This window comes from Alligator mississippiensis, chromosome 2 (genome assembly GCF_030867095.1).
Source record: "Alligator mississippiensis isolate rAllMis1 chromosome 2, rAllMis1, whole genome shotgun sequence".
Taxonomy (NCBI): Eukaryota; Metazoa; Chordata; order Crocodylia; family Alligatoridae; genus Alligator; species Alligator mississippiensis.
In genome coordinates this window covers 275,833,954-275,855,139 of record NC_081825.1, presented here as the reverse complement: position 1 = coordinate 275,855,139, position 21,186 = coordinate 275,833,954, and the positions used below count along the sequence as shown (strand labels likewise).

Below are 21,186 nucleotides of genomic sequence, written 5' to 3'. Positions count from 1 at the left end.
GGGCCAGACTTGAAAGGCTAGCCAAAGGAGACTGGTCTGCTGAAAAACAAACAAAAACAGAGTTAGGAGCCTGTGGGCCAGAAAGGGCCGCATTTCTGGCAGAACAGTCTGCCAGATCATTTCCTCGTGTGACATCATCAAAGGGTTTCTCATGAGCTTTACATTTAACAATAGCAATAGCAAGAGGCAATTGAACAGCTTCTAAGAGCGCTTTTACATAACAACGATGACTGATTTGGGTCCCTGATGAAGTGAGGAACCCTCTTTGTTTCCAGATTTGTCCAAAATCATGAACAACACCAAAAGCATACTTAGAGTCAGTATAAATGGTTGTGGTTTGATTTTTTGCAAGAATGCAAGCACGTGTTAAAGCAATGAGTTCAGCAACTTGAGCAGAACGAGCTTGGGGTAAAGAATAGGCTTCCAAAACAGCATACTGAGTGCATACTGCATATCCCGCAACTAATTTGCCTGCATCATTTCTAAGACAGGAACCATCAACAAACAAAACAAGGTCAGAGTTCGGGATAGGAATGTCCTTGAGGTCAGTTCGAGGGGTTAACAATTGAGTTGTGATAGACAGGCAATCATGAGGCTCACCATCAGAGGCAATAGGCAGAAGTGACGCAGGATTCAGAATTGAACAGCGATTTAAGGTTACATTTGCAGCTGACAGTAGAAGTTTCTCATATTTAGTAAGACGGGAATTGGAAATGTGCTGAGTTTTGCCCTTGAGCAGAAGGGCCATCACAGCATGTGGAACTGCAACGGTTAAAGAGTGTCCCAAAACTAGAGAATCTGCCTTTTCAACCAACAAGGCAGCAGCTGCAACTGAACGGAGGCAAGGAGGAAGTCCGCAGGGCAGAGCTGTAATATGCAATTGGGCGATGCTTTTCACCATGCAGCTGAGTGAGTACTCCTAAAGCGATTCCTTCCCGTTCATGAATAAACAAGGTAAAGGGTTTCTTATAATTAGGAAGTCCAAGAGCAGGAGCAAGAGTGAGGGCTTGCTTAAGGACCACAAATGCTTGTTCGGCTTCAGGAGTCCAAGGGAGGGGTTCCGGGGTGGTATCATGAGTGAATGCTTGCAAGGGTTTTGCGAAAGCAGCATAACCCAGGATCCACTGTCTACAATAACCCGTTGCACCTAAGAATCCCCTCATCTGTTTTCTAGTCATAGGTTTGGGAATGTTGAGGATAGCTTCAACTCTACTAGGGGAAAGGTGTCGTTCTCCTGCTGAGATATCATGCCCTAAATAATGTACCTTAGACTTGCAGAGCTGCAATTTAGATTTTGAGGCCTTGTGGCCTTTCTGAGCTAAAGCTGTGAGGAGTGTCAAAGTATCTTGCTCACAGGCCTCTAAAGTGGGTGAGGCTAACAATAGATCATCAACGTACTGAACAAGGGTGGACCCCCCTTTGAACGTGATAGGATCCAAATCTTTTTTTAGGATCTGGGAAAACAGGGTTGGGGACTCTGTATATCCCTGAGGGAGTCTTGTCCAGGTATATTGAAATCCCTGATAAGTAAATGCAAACAGATACTGGCTATCCTTATGAACGGGATAGAGAAAAAAGCAGAACAAAGATCCACTACTGTGAAATATGTAGCATCTGAAGGGATACAGGAAAGAATAGTGGCAGGGTTAGGGACCACGGGGAAAGCGGGTAACACAGCGGCATTTACAGCTCGAAGATCTTGCACAAAGCGATACGTATCTTTACCAGGTTTTTTGACAGGTAGGATAGGTGTGTTGCAAGGGGAGCGTATTGGGACAATAACCCCTTGCTCAAGGAGTGAGGAAACGACAGGCTTGATCCCTTCCTCAGCTTCCTTTGAGATGGGGTACTGTGGGACACGAGGAAGTGGCTTGGCAGGGTTCAGGATGATACGCACTGGTTCAGCACTCAGCATGTGCCCCACTTCATACGCATGGGTGGACCACAGCTGTGGAGGTACTCGTGCCAACAGTTCCTCTTGCAAGAAGGAAGTGTCAGAATCAGAGTACTCCTGGGTTAGCAAACCCACAAGGTCGGTTTCCCTATGTTCCGGTACCTCAAGGTAAACACCATCTGGGCTACAATAAATCACGCATCCCAGTTTACACAGCAAGTCCTTACCAAGAAGGTTGACAGGTGCACAGGGGCTAAGAAGAAAGGCATGATTTTCAGACAAAGGGCCAATAGAGATGGAGACAGGTTCAGAGACAGGATGTGGGATAGGTTGTCCGCCTATACCGACAGCATTTACAGTTTCAGGAGAATAAGGTAGAAAAGGAAACTCAGCAGCCTTTAGCGTGGAGCGGGACGCTCCGGTGTCGACAAGACAGGAGACAGGTTTACCAGAAATAAGGCATTCAACAAACGGACCAGATTGGTCAGTAGCAAGCAAAGGAGCAATGATGTCGCTGTCCCTCAGGCTGTCCTATTCAACACTGGGAAAATTGACAGGAAGTGGAGGTGGGGGCTGGGGTCTGGGTCCTTGGCCGGGGCGGTTGGGGCATTCTGATTTCCAATGTCCTTCTTGCTTGCAATAATGACATTGGTTCCCATAGCCTGGGTTTTGTGGGCTCAAGGATCTATCTCTTCCCCTGAATCTACCCGGGCCTCCCCTTCCCCGTCCTCGTCCCCTTCCTCTACCTGGACCCTGCAACTGAGAAATCTGTAAGGCCATTAACTTAAACTCGGCACTGTCTTTAGACCGTTCCAATTTGTTATGAAAATGGTTAGCCGCAGCAAGGACTTCAGTCAAATCTTTAGTTTCCCAGCCAATAATTACTGTTTGAATTTTCTCAGCAATTTTAGGGTTAAGTCCCTGGACGAATGCTGCCACTATTGCTTGTTTAGCATTTCCGACTGGGTTATCCATTCCTGAGTATCGTTCAAATGCCTGTTTGAGGCGTTCTAAATAGTCACTGGGGTGTTCATTTTTGTTTTGTTTACAGGTATTTATTTTGGTCCAGTCTGCCTTTTTTGGGCAAATTGTGAGAACTGCCTGAACCAAAGCATTTCTCTTGTCAATAAAGTCTTGGCCAATCCCTGGGTTTTGATCTGGCCAAGTACAGGCAGCGTACAGACGTAGCATAGTCTCCTTGGGCAAAATGGATCGCTTGAGCTGATTAATGTCAGCCCATGTTGGATTATAACAATTTATAACAGCCTGCAATTCTTCCTGAAATTTTTCTGGGTCTTCCCTGATTTTTGGGAACTTTTGAGTTAAATTGTAGAGATCACCTGGAGTCCAGGGTGCATGCACAGTTACTATATTTTGTCCATCGGTGCCAATGCCTGGCATTTGTCTTAGGGGGTAAACTTGTGCAGTTCGGGATCTTAGATTGATGGGAGATCTTTCCATGCCTATTCCCATTCTTCTAAATACACCTGTGGTGGGTTGTGACCCAGGAGTAAATTGCCACACTGGTGATGATTGAGTGGCAGATATGGTGGATGAGTCCGGACTATTAAGCTCCGTGGATGGATTTACTGAAGGAGCTTCAGCTAATGGGTCACTAGCCTGGGCTGCAGCCTGATGTTGAACCGGTTGTTGCTGATGTGGGAGTCCCAGGAGAGCGGGGTTTGAACAAAGGTCAAGGATATCCTCTGCTGGCTCCGGTGGTGGGGGCGCCCCGGGCAATGCTGGATACATTGGAGCGGTGGCCAGCGTGTAATTTGGGGGAGCAGCCAATTTCTCCCGAACAGCTTTTAACTGCTGTTTTAATTTTTCTTGAGAGTCTTTTAGGCTCCTAGTTTGAGATTCTGTCCACCTTTTGGACATTTCATCATACCAATAAAAGAACGCGTCCCACTGGTTTTGTGGTGTTTTGGATCCACGGGACTCTAACGCCCCTCTCAAGTGCACTATTTTATCCTGATCAAATGTTCCTTCCTGTGGAAAATGTTTCATAGGATCATCCCTAGTATACCAGTTCCACTTATCCAGGTACTTGCAAGTCTCGGGAGAATAGTGTGTGTACATAAAGTACGCCGGAGTCCCCTTAGGGGGGACAGGAACCTGTTTAGACTGACTTGTTCCCATTTTCAGTCACACAGGGAGACGTAGGAGAGGCTTATTTAGGATGTCCGGGCCGCTCAGTGCCTTGCCCCGCAGTTTTTCACTGCCCAGACAAAAGGCTTCTGACCCGACACCGGCTCATAAAATGGAAATGGGGAGGGAAACACTAGAGGGATCCTTTCACTCCTGCTTTCGGCAGAAGCTACTGGGACGAGGGGTTTGGAAAAGACAAAATCACTCAGACGCCCTGTCCACTGGGTCACGAGGTTCCAGTTGGGTCCCCTTGCTTTCAAAACTGCCCTGTCAGGCAGAATTGGGGCGGCTGAACCCAACCGTAGTCTCAGTCCTGGTCAGTGGCTCATATTTCTAAATACACACACACATTCATTCAATAAGCCCTGTCCACTGGGTCACGAGGTTCCAGTTGGGCCCCCTTGCTTTCAAAACTGCCCTGTCAGGCAGAATTGGGGCGGCTGAGCCCAACCGTAGTCTCAGTCCTGGTCAGTGGCTCATATTTCTAAATACACACACACATGCACATTTATTCAGTCAGCCAGACCTCCTACCCCACACCGCCTTAGTTAATTAACTACAAGCCCGATGTGCTGTTGGATGAAGGTGCCTCAAACAGTTTCTCCCTAAAACGTACGTTACCAGACACAAAATGGGATCCTTTACCAGACAGAAAATTTTAGCCGGCAGTAAGGTTCAGACTGACCTGTTTTAACAAGGTTCAGATCCAGTTACCACGGCCAAGTTGGGAGCCTACAGGCAGTCCTCCTCCGAAACCCCAATAGAGATTTTGAATTAGGTCTCTTACCTCTCAAGTTTGGCGCCTCAGGGTTCGGGGGGGGGGGGGGGGGGTAGCCTGCGGTCCTCCTTCCTCAGCCTGTGTTCTGGATCCGAGTCACGGCACCAGGAATTGTTGTGGAAACACACACACAGTACTTTTGGGTTAGGTCAGCAGAAGCTTTTATTCAAAAGAAACTACAGCTGTAGGGGGAGTTCCAAAGTGACATGGATTTCCCAAGCACTTGGAAGGGGTCCCCCCCCAAGAGCAAAATCAGGAGGCTTATATACTTTTTTAACAGTCGCTTACAACTCACGTGATCATATAGTGAAATTAGCATGAAAAGCGGCTATAATATTACTTCATTATTTCTTTGCTGTTATCAGGATGGGAATTATGGGGGAGATAGGGTTAGTTCACAAACCTCCTTCTTGCACCTGGAAATCTACTTTGTACATACTTTTTTTTTTTTACCTTCAAGGCCGCGGTGAGCGAAGCATTTGCAGAAGAGTTACAAAGAACAAACACTTGCCCTTATCTGTTCTACTGTACCGAGCCAGCAATTCTACACAAAGCGGTTATGTCATCTTATAACTAAAATAATCAAAGTTTAAGGCATATATTTTTTCTGATTCCACAAAATGATGAATTGGGAGGCTGCCCTCAAGTTGCTGCTCAGGCACAGTCCTGACAGGCTCCTCTAACCCTGTACTGGGTCCCACACTCAGGAGGTGCCTTAGGATACCCCCATGCATTAGGTGCCTTGCAGCCCAGGGTACCTGATGAGCTCCTGGAGCACCAGGAGTCCTGTAAGCAGCATATCAGGTGGCCATAGTATCACTGGGCAGTTCTTCTCTGTAGGAGCACCTTCCCCTGGCAGCTGCCAGAGAATTAACTCCTGCTAGTCTCAGCCCTGGGGCTTATATGTGCCCAGGGCCCTGACTCCTGGTCACCTGGCTGGGTGCAGGTGCAGGCTAATTTCCTCATGAGCTTGCTGCCACAGCAACCTGCACCTGTGGGGGTTCTGCCTGGCTCCTAGGGCCCTCTCTCTAGGCAGTTTCTGCCCTTAAAGGAGCAGGCACACCTTAGTGCCCTGAGACGCATCCTAGGAGTGTGACTGTTTTTCAGTTCAGTATGCTGTATGTATGTATTTAAAACACAGCCCGTTTAATTCCCAAAACAAACTTTTCATAGATTCAAATTCCCATGCATCATCCCTGGGGGGATGTGTGTATGCTCTTGTATGTTTGGCCACAGAGCTGCATAGTTTCATAGCCCTTTAGTCTAAACTGACTGCAGCTCTCAGCTTTGTTCCCAGAAAATGTCTTTGCACAGTGATAGCCACCCCACAGTCAGCTGTCGTAGCTGATTAGCCAACCCAATGGTGACAGTTGACAGCTGACTGTTGCCAGTTAATATTTTGCTATCAATGACTGCAGGACATCATGTGTACAGCAAATGTATCAGCTGAAGTGCAGAAGAGAATATAGCTGCTAATGGCAGAAACAAATAGGGGTGAAAACATAAGGGTTTTTGCTACACCCTCAAAATAACTTAACTGATCTGGCCATGTGGCTCAGGATACCATAGGTGAGTATATGTAACTGACTGAGGCACAAAGGTCTCCACATGATTACAAGATCATTTACTAAGAGTTGATGCATTTCAATATAAATACATGTAAATATTTGAGTTTAGTCAGTCTGATATGTCTTTTTTAATGCTTTTCTAGTTAATGTGCTGGTATTTTGTGATGTGAGCAATTCTCAATCTTTATATCCAATTTAACTTTCAGAAATCCAACCAAAGGCATTGTTATCAATAGACCCAATGGCACAGATGTGTACAAGGGAGTGCTAAAGGACTACACAAAAGAGGTAGGATTGAAGTAGCTTCTATCATTCCCTGTTGTATATCACTCACTGCTCGAGGTAAACTTTTCACTCCCAGACTGTTTGACATTCCTTAGTTCACAGAGGATTAAGGCTCTTGTTGATACTTTGGAGTATTCCAACATATTTACCTGAACAGCTTTCCTGGCCAGTACTAAGATGGTGAATAAGGATGATTTGAAATGGAACGGGTCTTTGACAATAGGCTTTTACATTAGTTTTGTACTGCATCCAGAGTAAAGTAAAGGGAAATCTTGCCTCTAAAACAGGTTTAACTACATGATTAAGTACATGAAAGTATTGAATATGTACTGATTCATTTGCAGGTTCAGTTTATGAAATAATCACTTGGTGATTTTATAGATTAGCATCCATTTGCATAGGCAAAAGTTTCCAATAAATTGAAGGTAGCCTGAAAGGTCTAGGTATGTAGCCAGAAAGATAAGTGTAAAAGAACACTTAATCAGTTCAGGCACTCATCTCAGTTTTTGTTTTCTAAAATAACCATTGGAACTAATCAGTGACATTTCAACAAAGGCATTCCTAAGTTAGTTAAAATAGTTATGCTATTTCACGGAAGCTGGGAGCAGTTGTTGCATTTATCCTTGCACAAGTCCCTAAACAAAAATATCCCAGGATTAGCATGTACACACATTGCCTTGTTAATCGGGGTTTGGTGAGTGACTGACTGTACTGCTGCTTTTCATTCACTGATTCAATGATGCAGTCCCGGGATAACTGTTCAGACACACTTTGTGGTGTTGTGGAATAGTGTGTTATTCTTATTCCATGAAGTTTTTCTAGGATTTATCCCAGGACAATGGACATGGACATCTGAATGATTGCATTTGGGCTTTGTACTTGTATAACTGGAAATCAGAAGGAGTATCCCCTTGCTGTCACAGAAATTTAGAAATAAATGATATCATGAAACCTGTCTTAAGGGACTGAAAAATATCTATCTCTTCACCAAAAAGGAGCAAATGTGCTTCATACAGTCTATGATACGTTTAGGTATATTGCCTACTAACACTGTCCAGTAGTAAAGGTTTATCTGTATTTCACATGTGCATTGACTACAGCATTTTCCCACACTTGCTGCTCTGTTTTCCAGGAGCAGATGTGATTTCACATTACAGTGAGGGGCCATAGGATGTAAGGGCTCATTTATATTGGGAAGTTTAACTGGTATAAGTGAAGATATGCATTTCAAACCATAAGTGCACCTAATAAATGACCCTTGGGGTCCCTTCTAACTTGTGATTTTATAACCAGTATAATTTCTTGCCTGGTTGCTTGTTTTGGTGTAAGAATGCTTCTGGAAATGTTTACGGGCGTGGGCACATAAAAAAGATAATGCAATGGAAGTGGTGGATGGGAATTTCATTATTCAGTACCTGTTCGACAGTAAGACCCCTGGCATATGTTACACTTAAGACGTGATTAACCAGTGCATCATGTCTTAAGTAGTAAGCTGGCCTTACCTTCATACAGTTAAACAACTGTTCACCAGAGTGCCCTAGAAACTAGAAATAACATCCACAAACTCCTGGAAGATAGCGTCAGGCTGAACATTAGGAAAAACTTCTTCACAACTAGGGTGTCCAGACAATGGAACAAGCTCCCCCCCAGAGGTGGTCCAGTCACCTATCCTAGAGGTCTTCAACAGAATACTGGATTGTCACCTGACCTCAGATGTCTTTTCTACTCATGCAGAGGGCTGGACCTGATGATCCTTCGGGGTCCCTTCCAGCCCTATGATTCTATGACAATGGTGTGATAAAACAGGGAATAAGCCACAACACTTTGTAGCTGGTTCCTATCACTTCTTACACTGAACATGTGGCCAACACTGATCAGCTGATTGGTGCTCCTGGCCTTGAGAGTGCAGCAGAGTGAAGTGCTCCAATTTGCTCCCAATGGCTGGGAGTGCTGATCAGCTGACTGGTATTACAGGTCACTAGAGCACACAGGGCACCCAGCATGCCTCTTGCCAGTACAGGGGCTGCCCCTGCACTGGCAAAAGGACATGATTAAGATCTGATCTGCAGGTCCAACAATCGTGCTTCCTGGCACACGTTTAGCATGGGAGGAAGCCCGATTGTTGGGATCATGGGTCAGATCCCAACGTGCCTTTAACTGAATGTCTGTCAGAAACTTAACTGCCTGCATGCATGTGTTTTCCCTGCCGGAAGTGAAACCTACCATGCTGTAGCTTACCCCTCAGGCATTCCTCTGCATTAAAACACATGTGAATTCTCTTTCACAGACGCCTTCTTTCTAGATGACTACATGCAGTTTAATGCTATAGTATATTTCAGTAATTTATATGAAAACTCTCTTGATCTATAGGATGTTACTCCAAAACATTTCCTTGCTGTTCTGAGAGGTGATGCTGAAGCAGTGAAAGGCAAAGGATCAGAAAGAGTATTAAAAAGGTAACAGATAAGATGGGTTATGGATGGACACTTCTGCTGCCATTCAGCAAAACTGGACTTCCAGTGCAATCTAAGTCTAAGCATTTTTCCCATATAATATATCCAAAGGGGTGGTCAGTGACAGTTCCAAATCATTTGATTTAGAGATGTGACAGTTCTTTTTTGGCAATCTAGCACCAAATAGTGGCTCTTTATATCTGACTAATACCAAATACTGTATGGATTTTGATACAAGTGTCCATTGTGGAAGGCAGTCTTGCCATTAGGGACACAATGGTGAAGAGAAAGGGGAACTCTGGCACTAGTGTTTGGTGGAAGAAGAGAAAAGAAGTTGGGTCAGGTTTAAATTGGCCATTTGTAGTCATTTGGAAGGTCACCCTGCATAGCTGAAGTGTAAAATGATCCACATATAAATACAAGTGGTACAAAGTGCTTTGCACTTATTTTAAACAAGCACATCGCCAAATTGCTTCTTTATGTTAGCAAACAAAAATGCAGGTACATACACATGTACTTATACTTGCTCATTTCCCAGTCTGCCCTTTTACCCTGCAGCCAAGGGTACGGGAGTACTTGGTATTGGTAATCCCAAGATTCACTGCTACTTCGCAAAACTACTTGGGTCCAGAACTACACAGGACATAGGTGCTTAAAGTGAGGCTTAGATGGAATTTAGGTACCAAAATAAAAGAACAGGATGATCTGTGGTATTATTGCCTAACCCTCTCTTGAAAGGCCATTGACAAATATGTACATAGTAGTAAAGTTACTTAGGTTGACAGAGTGCTGCTACTGCGCAGATGCATACTTGCTACCACCTGGGCCATGTTGAGCATCTTGGCACACATCTCTTGCCTAAGTCCGATCAGGATTCATCACCTAGGTGCCACTTTACCTGAGTCTTCTGAGGTGCCTCATCCAGTAGGCACATGCAGACTGTACCCTGCACGGACTGACAACATGGAGTAAAATACAGAACACAGAGCTGGAGGAGGAGGAGATGGGAGTGATAACATTTTGTATAACAGCTCAGTGATTAGAGCACTCTCCAGGAAGTGTGGAACCTTGATGCTAAACCCTTCCTACCCTGAGAGGATGCAAACCCACATCTCCTAACTTCTAGAAGAGTGCCCTAATCACTAGGCTATCAGCTATTCTGGGGGGGACCCCTCACTTCTCTGAATAGAACAGTGCCACTGTGTAGAGTAATGGAACCAGAGAACAAGAAAGAGCATATTTTTGTAGCCCTGTAATGTGTTCTGCATGAAACAGCTATTGAATAAAATGCATAAAACAAAGTCCCTTTGTGGATTAGCCCTTAGTGCTTAACTGTACTTGCCATTATGGAGACTTGCTAAGTTGCCATTTGGACTGGAGCATTATGAACTTCTGCAAGCTGCACAAGTCCTTTCTAGTACCCAACACTCAAAAGACTTTCAGAACCAAGCTAAGTACAAATCTAGCATAATGGCTAAATTCACATGCAGATCAGTTCTCAATGGAGTAATAGTCTGATCCGAGTTGGGCTAGTTATGGCCACACATATCAACTTAGTCTTTATATAAGTATGTATACTCTAAGAGGCATAAAAGTGGAGATGAATCTTTAGAATTTACCTGTTGCTGTCATTGCTCTATCAGTTAAAACTGAGTTAACAAGGACCTCTCAAACCAGACTCTGCTGCTGGCTTATGGTATAGTTTCATAGAATGGTATACCAGATGCATCAGAGGATGAAGGAAAAATATCGTTAATGCATCTACTTAAAGTGCTGTAAAACATGCACTACTAAATATAGCAGTCAGTTTAAAACCTGAAACCTGGTATAAAGCTACTTGTCTTAACATGTTTATTACTCAGGACAGTTGTCTCCCTATTTGCATTCTATGCTGATTCTTTCTTTGTTATAAATTGGTAGTATATTTGAGACAAAATTATCTTATGCATGAAACCATATTCAGTCAGGTTTATCATCAATTACTGGCATGTCTCAGTTCTGCGTTAGGTGTTTGTTTATGCAAAAAAAACCTAAAAAGGAAATAGCAGAAAGCCAATTATTTCTGATTTTCTATTGACAGTGGTCCTAAGGATCATGTGTTTGTTTATTTCACTGACCATGGAGCACCTGGGCTGCTGGCTTTTCCTAGTGATGATGTGAGCATTTATTTGAACATTTTTTAAGTTATTACAAAAAAGTATATATTTTTGCTTATCTGAGTTTCTTGACACGTGTTTCTTGGAAAAAATATAAAAGGTCATATTCTGATTGTCTGATTTACATTGGTGTATGAAACTTAGCATTTGGTATTTGAGTGCTGTGGTCCAAACAAATTACTTAATTGGTGTGTATGTGATTCCATGGCTTAGATATTTAGTGCATCATCTGAATTTTTGAGGATTATTTATTTCACCCTTCTGTTTCCCAGAGAGACAAAGCGTTAGATAAAAATGGGTAACTTTTAGCCTTAAATTTGGAATCGATCACCACAACTTAAAGTAGACCCTTTATTGTAGGGTCTTGTATTCTTGTAGACTCTACACTGAAAACAACAATAATGCCATGTAGATAGAAGTAGTAACATTCATTCATATTAAAAAAGCCATTGGTTATTACAATAAAATGAGTTCTTCTGTTTATTTTGCCAGAGACATTATTAATACACTTGTACTTATTTTTCAGCTCCATGTAAAGGACTTGAATAAGACCATTCATTACATGTACCGTCACAAGAAATACCAAAAGGTAAAGAAGTTTTATCGGAAGTTGTGAGCTTAATAGGGCAACTAAGGAAGAGGAAGTATGTTTGTGCTCCCTTTAGCTGCACTTCCAATAATTGTTTAAACCAGCTTTTTCCAAAAGTGTGAGACATACCTCCTGGGAGGTGCATGGAAGGGGGTTGGTGGGTGCGCATGAATCACAGCTGATGATTGCCACTAATTACCAGTCAATGGTGAGTTGTAAACCCACAAAAGTTAGTTTAAACACTAAAGTCATAGTAGTTAGAGAAGAATGTGATAGCAAGCCATGAAAGTTTTGGATCAGCATTTAGACATTAGTGCAGTTCTCTGACACCAATATAATTTGATCTCCTCTGAGGGAAAACAGCCTAGACTACTAGCTCACCTCCAGTACAGCACACCTTCCTGTGCTTTGTTCACTTCATGCTGTGTGCTTTATTACAGGAAGCTTGTGGTTTTTGAGCAATTATAGCAATAAAATATAGAAACAGTTTAGCTGAGGTCACAAGGTCACTAAAGTACCTTATATACCCATTTCAGCACAAAGGTATTTTAAGTATAGAAATCTAATCCAAAAAATATGTTTGCTTTAAAAAAATAAAAAACTCCTAACATATTACTGATTACTTCAGAGAGCTGTAGCTGGTTGCATGCAGAAATGTGTAAGTGGTGACCTATCACAAAAATATTAAGGCTATAAACAGTTCAAATGGATGCATTTTTTGGACATAAAAAGACTAACCAGCTACTTGACTTTACAAACAGATACCTGTAAAATCTTTGCAGGACAGTTAGAAGCCTAAGCAGTGCCATTTCTCCCCACATACACTTCCTGTGTTTTTTCAAAGCAGAAGAGGAATTTTATTTACTCTTTTGTAGACCTATATATAGGTTCAGCAGGTTATCAGTAAGGACAGAGTAATTACAGCTTAAAAGCAACTGAAGCTCTTTTCTGCCTTTCCCAGTGTTTTTTCCAAAAATGTCTGACTTATTCTGTAGATGGTGTTTTATATTGAAGCATGTGAATCTGGATCAATGATGAACCATTTGTCTGATGATATCAATGGTAAGCAATCAGTATTATTTTTTTTCAATATGGCTGGGACTGCCAGTTATAAATGTGCTATGTTACAAATGGACTGGAAGACTGAAAGATACTGTCAGTCAGTAATTTACTGAGACTTGAGTTGGCCAAGTAGCCAATGTATGGCAAATTTCATTTTTTGGACATTTGGTTTTGGCCCTAATCAGATGTAAATAAAAAGTTTAGAGAGGTTTCCAGCAAATCACAAACTTCAAGAAAAAGTTATTTAAGAAATAAAAGGGCAAGGTTGTGTTCTATCTGTTAGTGTACTTAAGCATCTAAGTGCAATTGTATTCTACCGTACTCAAGTATTGAAAATTTATTCATGCATCTACTTTTGTAACACACTGTTTTCTGACTCTTAAGATAGTCACAGAAAACCAGCACAGAGGAAGAGGACCTACTTCTTTTTTTACATTAACTTTTTCAGGGACTCAGGGTAGAAAAGTGATCGTATTTAGGCACCTAAACCTACCTGCCTAATAGGTGGAAAGCAGTCTGTTGCAAAGCATCTCTACGAAGAAATAGTTCCCAGGCACTGCAGTTGATCAGTTAAATACATATTCTTGTAAATTTCACCACTGCTAATAAAAACAGCAGCTTCAACAAGCAGTTCTTGGCTTCCGGGATCTGTGGCTCTGAGTGGACATAGGACACTGACCCTAAGCCATGGACAGTGTGGATCCATCCTAGCTCAATAGCTTGAAGACTGCAACTCCTGAGCCCTAGCCCTAGTCAGGGCTCTCAGACTCCCTGGCAGAGATTCAAGCAACTGGTTAGACCCAAGATTTCTGAGGCTTTTAGACTCCATGGGAAAGAGCTTGAACATTCTGGCCTGCATCTTGACTGTTGAGCTGTAAATCTGAAACAGAGTCCATGGCTCAAGGGTAAATTTGCTTAGTGGACTGCTGTAAAATGACTAAATACTGTATTTACTCAATTCCAAAATGATTTCTTCCCGCCCCACCTCCCATTCAATATGGGGAGAGGGCTTGTCTTGGATTTGAGTACAAGCCTGGGGAGGGGGATAGGCAGCTGCTGTAGCTCCAGGTAGCAGTGGTTGCAGCAGCAGCAGCTCTGACCACAGCCCACCATCACTGCTGCATGGCCAAACAAGAGGTAGAGCAGGGATTGGCAACCTTTTTGGGCAAAATACCAAAAACACCTGCAAACTCGACTTGCAAGATGTTGGTGTGCCAGGGGTAGAGAGCAGGGAAGCCATGAGGGGCCCAATCCTTGTTGTGGCAGCACAATCCCAGCCCCTTCCCCACTGTCCACCCCAAGGTGCATGTGCCAAGCAAAATGCATGTGCCACGCTCTGGCATGCATGCTGGGGGTTGCCTCCTCCTGAGCTAAGGTGACCATGTGCTCCATTCCCTGGGTTGGAGTGAGGCCAGGGCCAGAGCTGGAGCCATGATATAGGGTAAGTGGTAGTGGGAAGCAGCAGGGCAACAGCTGAGGTTCTGATCCCGAGCTTTGAGTGGGGCCAGAGTAGGAGCTACAGCAGCCTCTTGCGCCATGCTCCCCACCACCCCTTGATTGTACTTGAATCCAAAACTTTACTTGGATTTAAATAAATATGGTATTAAGCTATTCCTAAAATAGGGGATATTTGCCTACCCACCAGTGGTGAGCTGCAAGTTTTAATTGATTCCTGGCTAAGCCTTAAGAAGATACCATGAAAATGTTTTCAAAATACTAAATATTAAGAAAGCGATATTTAAGACTAGTTTTCTTCTTTTCCCCAGATTCTGAGCCTTTTCTACCTGAAAAATTACTTGTGTACATAAAGAAATTATTTTGGCCTTATTGAAAGCACAATACTACACTCAGACTGCCTTCCTGAAACTCAACCATTTCTGCAAACATGCAAAATACTGCATTTTACTACTTGAGCCACTGAAATCTGTGGGCACCTGTATTTTTAAGAGCTCCGTTAGACTCCTCATCTCAATTGTAGCTGCAAAACGCTTTGTTTCTTTACTCCACAGTGTTACAAAGGACTTGACAGAGAACACTGTGTTATAGAATGGGAATGTTGCTCAAGATTTTAAATGTAGTGTGTTATCTGCATAATCAGTATTGATTACATACAGTTGGTAATGAGGAAGTTCAGGGACCTTTAGTATCATCCCATATCAGAAGATGAATTTAAACCAATTGTTAACATGCTTTTGAATTACTTTGTTTCTTTTTTTTCTTTGAACAGAGTATTTATCAGGCTCATTGTTTCAATTCATATTGTAATGCTCAGTCATGCAGATCAGTACCAAATTAATGGGGAGATGTAAATGAAGTCTGCTATTCCATTTGTCTTACAGTTTATGCAACTACTGCTGCCAATCCTAAGGAGTCTTCATATGCATGCTATTATGATGATGAAAGACAAACTTACTTAGGGGACTGGTACAGTGTCAACTGGATGGAAGATTCTGATGAAGTGAGTTATTTAGATCAGACATTTGGTGCTTCCGTTAATGTTTGGTTTTTTTTTTATCCTTTAGCTTTTGCACAAGAGTAAAGATTATTTATCTCATAGGTAGTAATGTGGAATGGGGTGGCTGATGAAAACTTTTCATGACTAGTTTAGTTTTTGTAAGGTTTACATATTTGGGTGATTAGTGTAGTTCAGAAACTTATTCTTCTTTTTTGAGGTGAAGGTTAGAAGCAATCTAGCCACCAGACTTGAATTCACTTAACCTGAATATAACAATTTGATACCATATTGATTGCAAGGATGTTTTTAAACAAGTTGCCAAGTGCAAGCTTTCCTAGTGATTCTTAAATAAGAAACAAAGGCCACTGCTATTCACTACTGTTGTTTTGGACCAAAGATCCAGCAGTCATGAAACACTTCAGGGATTCTTATTGTAGCTCATCTGTGCCCATTTTGCTGAAAGATCACTAATAAAGCAGATTAATAAGATGCTGCAGACTCCTGACATCAGTGCAGTCCCTAACTTTACATTTAATCTCCTGTGAAGTGTTACAGAAATTCATCTTATTCTCACCCTCTGGGAGCTCGCAATGCCCTTCTATGTCTTCCTTGCAGTTTTAGGACAGCTGAATTTAAGTATCTATGATAACATGACCTTCTTCATTGCAGGAGGATCTGAGAAAAGAAACGCTTCATAAGCAGTTTCAGTTAGTGAAGAAACGTACCAACACCAGCCATGTTATGCAATATGGAAACAAAGTGAGTATTCATTTAAGAGGAGTTGAGAGTTGAATATGATTTAGGTATCGTGTTTCTCCCCACATACTTCCATCCCTTTAAAATTGCTGGTGTATGAGGATTGAGATCCTGAGGTTCTAAATACATTTCACAAGCAAGCCCACTCAGAGCTGGGGAATCACAACTCCCTATCTGTATACAAGTCTTTCTTTCACTGCATTCATTCTTTGGCTTAAAGAAAAACTCCCAATTTCTCTTCCTCCACTCTCATACCCTTCCTTCTACTCCACTTCCTAATTCCCCATGCAAGGGCTAGTAGCCATTTGCTATTCTGCAGCCCCTTCAGCTTGTACATGCATCTTGAGCACAGAGTGCCATTCCAGCATTCAGTCCACTCTGTTGTTCTTTGCTGTTGCTTTGAGGCCTAGATGAGAAAGTAGGCTAAAACAACAAGGCAGGTAGGGTAGAATAGTAGTTACAGTAGACCTGACACAGGGCTTTTCCACTAGAGCAGGGGGTCAAAGATACAGCCCACAGAGCCCTATCATCTGGGCCATGATGCTACCTGTGAGTTCTGGACTGGACCAACATGTCACATGCAGTGCAGCCTGACTGGTTTCATGCACTGCATGTGGTGTGAGGGGCTGGTCTGTGTGCACTGCACAGTGGGCCAGGACAGGGTGCCTGCTGCATGTAGTGCCCACAGCAAACTGGCCCTGTGCACTGGATCCAGTGTATGAGACTGGTCTGCAGTACAACCCAGCCTACACACCAGCCCCACACCACTTATCTAGCTTGTGGGGCCTAATGAGTTTGATACCCTTGCCCTGCAGGGATTTGACAAGAGGAAATTTGATCCTGGGCTTAAAACAGGAGATTGGGAGTTAGGACACAAGGGGCGTGTCCAGACATGCATGGACATTTGGTTCCCTGGGGACAAGTAGCAGTGGTGTACCTTGTGCCACCGTTGCTTGTCTCTGGGAAACGCCCGTGCCACTCATGCTTTGGTGCACGGCATGTTGCCCCGGGTGGGGTAGGGGAGGCTGGGGCCAGCACTGTGCTGGCCCCAGCAGCCTTACCTGGGATCTTGGGGGCCTCTCAGGGCTGCAGCCATGGTGATTCTGCCTCACAGAGCCTGGCTGGCAGTGGAGCACAGCTCTGGGTGGCTCAGCAGTGTTTTTCAGTAGCGTGCACTGGCCCAGCATGCATTGCTCCTTTTTTTTTTTCCCTGCAGTTTTTTTGACCCCTGGATATCCACAGAGAAAAAACCCAGTGCAGCACACACTTAGGCAGCGCGCCCTTGCAGCATGGAGAACACTGGACTGTACGGTATTTGGTGCTGCAAATGTGTTTGCGGCACCTCATACCTCATGACCGTGTTCATCTGGACACGCCTAAGGGTTCTCTTTTTGGTTCTTGCACTGACTGTACTGCACACTGCTTCACTTTGCCTTCCCATAAAAGGGCTGTATACCTGTTCTCAGAGCACTATGAGCTGTATTGAAAGTTGCATTAAGGTCCTTAGGTGGAAAGCTCTATACATTGGCATGCTATTCATAAATGACATTATACCTCCCATTATACACTATATCAATAGAAGTATCCTTTAAAGCATGTCTAAAATTCAGGTGGTATGACTTTTAGTGTTGGGGAACTCTGAAAATTAGCCATTTTAGTGCAGTTTGGATCTTGTGAAACAGCACATTTAAAAAATGAACATGTTTTTGTGGCTGTTTAAAAGCTGAACATCAACCAAAAATGCTCTTTATTTGTGTGTTTGCTTTTTCGTGTGCAGAGCATTTCGTCCATGAAACTGATGCAGTTTCAGGGCAGCGGAAAGAAATCTACCCCTATTTCTCTGCCACCTGTGAAACACTATGATCTGACTCCTAGTCCTGATGTGCCTCTTGCAATCATGAAACGGAAACTGATGGCTACTAATGACATGTATGAGGCTAAGAAGATTGCAGAGGAAATGAAAACACACCTAGAGGTAAAATTAAAATTCTGATTGTTCCTAAGACCATTTTAAATTCTGTCATAGGACCATAAGTCAGGAGTTGCTCCAATCATATCGTTGGGCCCAGATTATAACAGAATGCAGCTCTGATCAGTAAGCATTATCTGAGTTTTTCTCCATTATCACTTAAAATTCTGTGACCAACACACAAGGCACTATGGTGGTAACCTCCCAAGTGGGAATATAAATGTCTGAACACAAAAATTAACCTGATAGGTTTTGTTGCCAAGAAATGTCTTTGTCCATCTCCAGCCATTTTACAAAGGGAAAACAATACTTCAGATTCATTATCTACTTTAGTGCTACTGAGTTATCAGTGCAAGTGTTGAAGGTCAGAGACATTCTTCCTGAGGGATACTGAAGAAGACTAGCCACTGTTATTTATTTATTTTTTTGCAAGGAGACCTAATAGGTGGGTTTACTTGGAAGTTGACAGTCCGTAACCTTCCCCATCCCCTATTTTCTTTTAATATTTTCTTAAGATTATAAAGAGTCTGTTTTTTGCACAGGCTAAAGAGCTTATTCGGGAATCCATGAGAAAGATCATCTACCTCATCACAGCATCAAATGAGCTTACTAACCAGATTCTGTCAGAGAGGCTGACCCTCACCAACCATGATTGTTACCAGGCAGCAGTGGACCGCTTCAAAGCCCAGTGTTTCAACTGGCATATTCCTAAGGTTAGCTATAACCCAAGAAAGCTTGCCACCTAGGTAAACATACTGTTCTTGAATGGTTTTGCAAAACTACATTTTTTATCCACAAGCAAACTGGAGCCTTGAACACCTCTGGAGCTAATCTTTTATGAAAACGTTACTCACAGTGTTAAAAGCATGAAGAAAGACCCTGCAATGAGTCATCTACAAGTAACGAGAACATCAAACACATCATTAACATGATGAATATTTACTAGCTTTTATTTACATCTCCTACTCTTCACTAGTAACAGGATATATTCAATACTGATTTTTGATCACCATGAAGCAGTTCATTGATATAGTTGATATAGTTTCGTTCTTGTTGACTCTGTAGGAGTAATTTTTTAGGTTTAGTGCCTCTTCTATTAGGGTAACATCTAAATACTGCAGTGAAAGGTGAGCAATTCCTTGTGCTAGGCATTGGAGACAAATTCCAGAGAAATGAGTCCCTCTCCCAATTAGACAATCTTTGTCTTTCTTTGGGAAACAGTGCTTTCTAACTGAAGCAAATGGGAGAGGGACTCATTGCTCATAATCTGAGGGTTAGAAAAGATACAATAAAACAAACAAGCAGACTAGCTGGGAAGATGAGGCAATGGTAGAATACCTAGAGGCTGCTTCTACATGAGATGCTACTGTGCAGTGGTTACTAAACATTTATTTAGTACTTGTATAAATAAGTTTATACAAGCTTATATAAGTACTAAATAAATGTGCAGTAACCTGAGTTACTGCACAGTTGTGCCAGCAAATACCGTTTTTGTGATGCTACTACACAGTACCCTAATACTACTGTCCAGTAGCATTGCATCACAGTTTTTGCCACATGATGCTACTGCGCAGTCAGCGTCTCGTGTAGATGTGCCCAGAGTTTATTTAGCAGAAAAGCAGAATTCATGGGTTACCACTTGCCTAACTTATTCAGTATTGACAGCCAGCATTTCTTTTGAATAAGAAGCAGGCAGATCACCTGCCCCAAGGAGCTTACATTCATTCTAGAGGAACATCCCAGCTGCTGCAGAGGACATGTTGTTCTACATTAGAGTGTTGGTAGGATTATAAATCATAAGAGAAACTGCGATGAGATTTGGATTAAAGGAAGGATGGATGCCTGACACTCAGGGATGCCCTGACATCTCATGGAAAAGAACTTTTAAAGAATGAAAGAAGGGCAAGTTTGACTGGGTATTAGAATATTCCACCCAGGAACCTTTGGGTGTTAATGTTATCCACAGAGATCTTTAATTTATATCTTAAATGGTGCTGCTATTTAATTTTGAAATACTTATTGCTATTTATTTAATTTCAGTTTGAGTATGCCTTGAGACAGCTGTATGCCTTGGTCAATGTATGTGAAGGTGGATATCCCATCGACAGGTAATAAAGCTTGTCATGTACTGTGCATGGTCTCATTTATCGTTTGAAAAGCAGAAGTTGTTAGAAGGAAGTAATATAGTTACTAGCTGCATATTTTTGCTGGTCTGCCAGTAAAGGCTTTTATAAATATAATTCCTCATCTACAAGTAGTACAGCTGTTTCTGAAAAGGTGCTTCAAACAAAACCAGTCATAATTTATATGATCAATTCCAATACCCTGTGAGCATTTGGCACCAGTTTTCTTGTTTAAAATTATCAAATGGAATAAATCTAAAAGTATACAGACAACAAAATGTTTATAATTGCTGTTTTCTCTGTTGCAGAATACAGCTGGCCATGGACCTAGCATGCCTTGGAAACTAATGAAAACAACATTCAAATTCATAATCCTTACTAAGAGCGATAGCTTTTTTGAAACTGTAATAATCAGGACTACAGATATGCATGTAAATGAAGAACAAGGTCAACCACTATAGCAGCTTTCAAACAACACGGTGGGAGCTGTATCAGACAGCAGTGATCAAGTTAAGCACATGAAAGTGCTTTTTCCCCTTCACTCTCAGTCTCTGTCTGATAGAATGGTTGATTGACATGAGGCATTTTAGAGGGTTCAGTGCTACAGGCGGGTGTTTTAAATGGACAGAATTTGTTCAAAGTCCAATGCAAATTAAGAGTTCCTGCATGAACACTATAAGCAATCTCTATTGGCAACCCTAACTTTGTTAGCTTAAAAAAATGATTTTAACTCATTGTTTTGCCTTTGAAACTTTTGATATTACTAAGTACTATTACTAAGTAGCTTTTAAACAGTGGGTATTATTATTAATTAACTTAAGTTTACAATTGGCTATTTGCAAATTGGTTGAAGACTGAAGAAACCAACGTTTGTACTTACAACTGTAAATCATTAACAATTTAAAGAAATCAGCAGCACTTGAGAACTATCACGTTTGTTGAACTGC

The 21,186-nt window shown here is 42.3% G+C and overlaps 2 protein-coding genes across 3 annotated transcripts in view; one reads left to right on the top strand and one right to left on the bottom strand.

The window, feature by feature from the left end:
• Positions 1–21,186, bottom strand: part of RIN3 (Ras and Rab interactor 3) — a 151,460-nt gene that overhangs the window by 3,507 nt on the left and 126,767 nt on the right. The gene's annotated exons all lie outside the window — the stretch shown is intronic.
• Positions 1–21,186, top strand: part of LGMN (legumain) — a 49,003-nt gene that overhangs the window by 27,632 nt on the left and 185 nt on the right. The window contains exons 4-14 of the mRNA XM_019481655.2: positions 6,598–6,679; positions 9,047–9,132; positions 11,210–11,285; positions 11,812–11,874; positions 12,870–12,936; positions 15,276–15,394; positions 16,061–16,150; positions 17,925–18,122; positions 18,659–18,829; positions 20,157–20,224; positions 20,548–21,186. The exon at positions 20,548–21,186 is cut by the window's right edge and continues 185 nt beyond it. Of these exons, the coding sequence (XP_019337200.1) occupies positions 6,598–6,679; positions 9,047–9,132; positions 11,210–11,285; positions 11,812–11,874; positions 12,870–12,936; positions 15,276–15,394; positions 16,061–16,150; positions 17,925–18,122; positions 18,659–18,829; positions 20,157–20,224; positions 20,548–20,587 (1,060 nt within the window). The 3' untranslated portion in view covers positions 20,588–21,186. The remainder of the gene's footprint in view (positions 1–6,597; positions 6,680–9,046; positions 9,133–11,209; positions 11,286–11,811; positions 11,875–12,869; positions 12,937–15,275; positions 15,395–16,060; positions 16,151–17,924; positions 18,123–18,658; positions 18,830–20,156; positions 20,225–20,547) is intronic.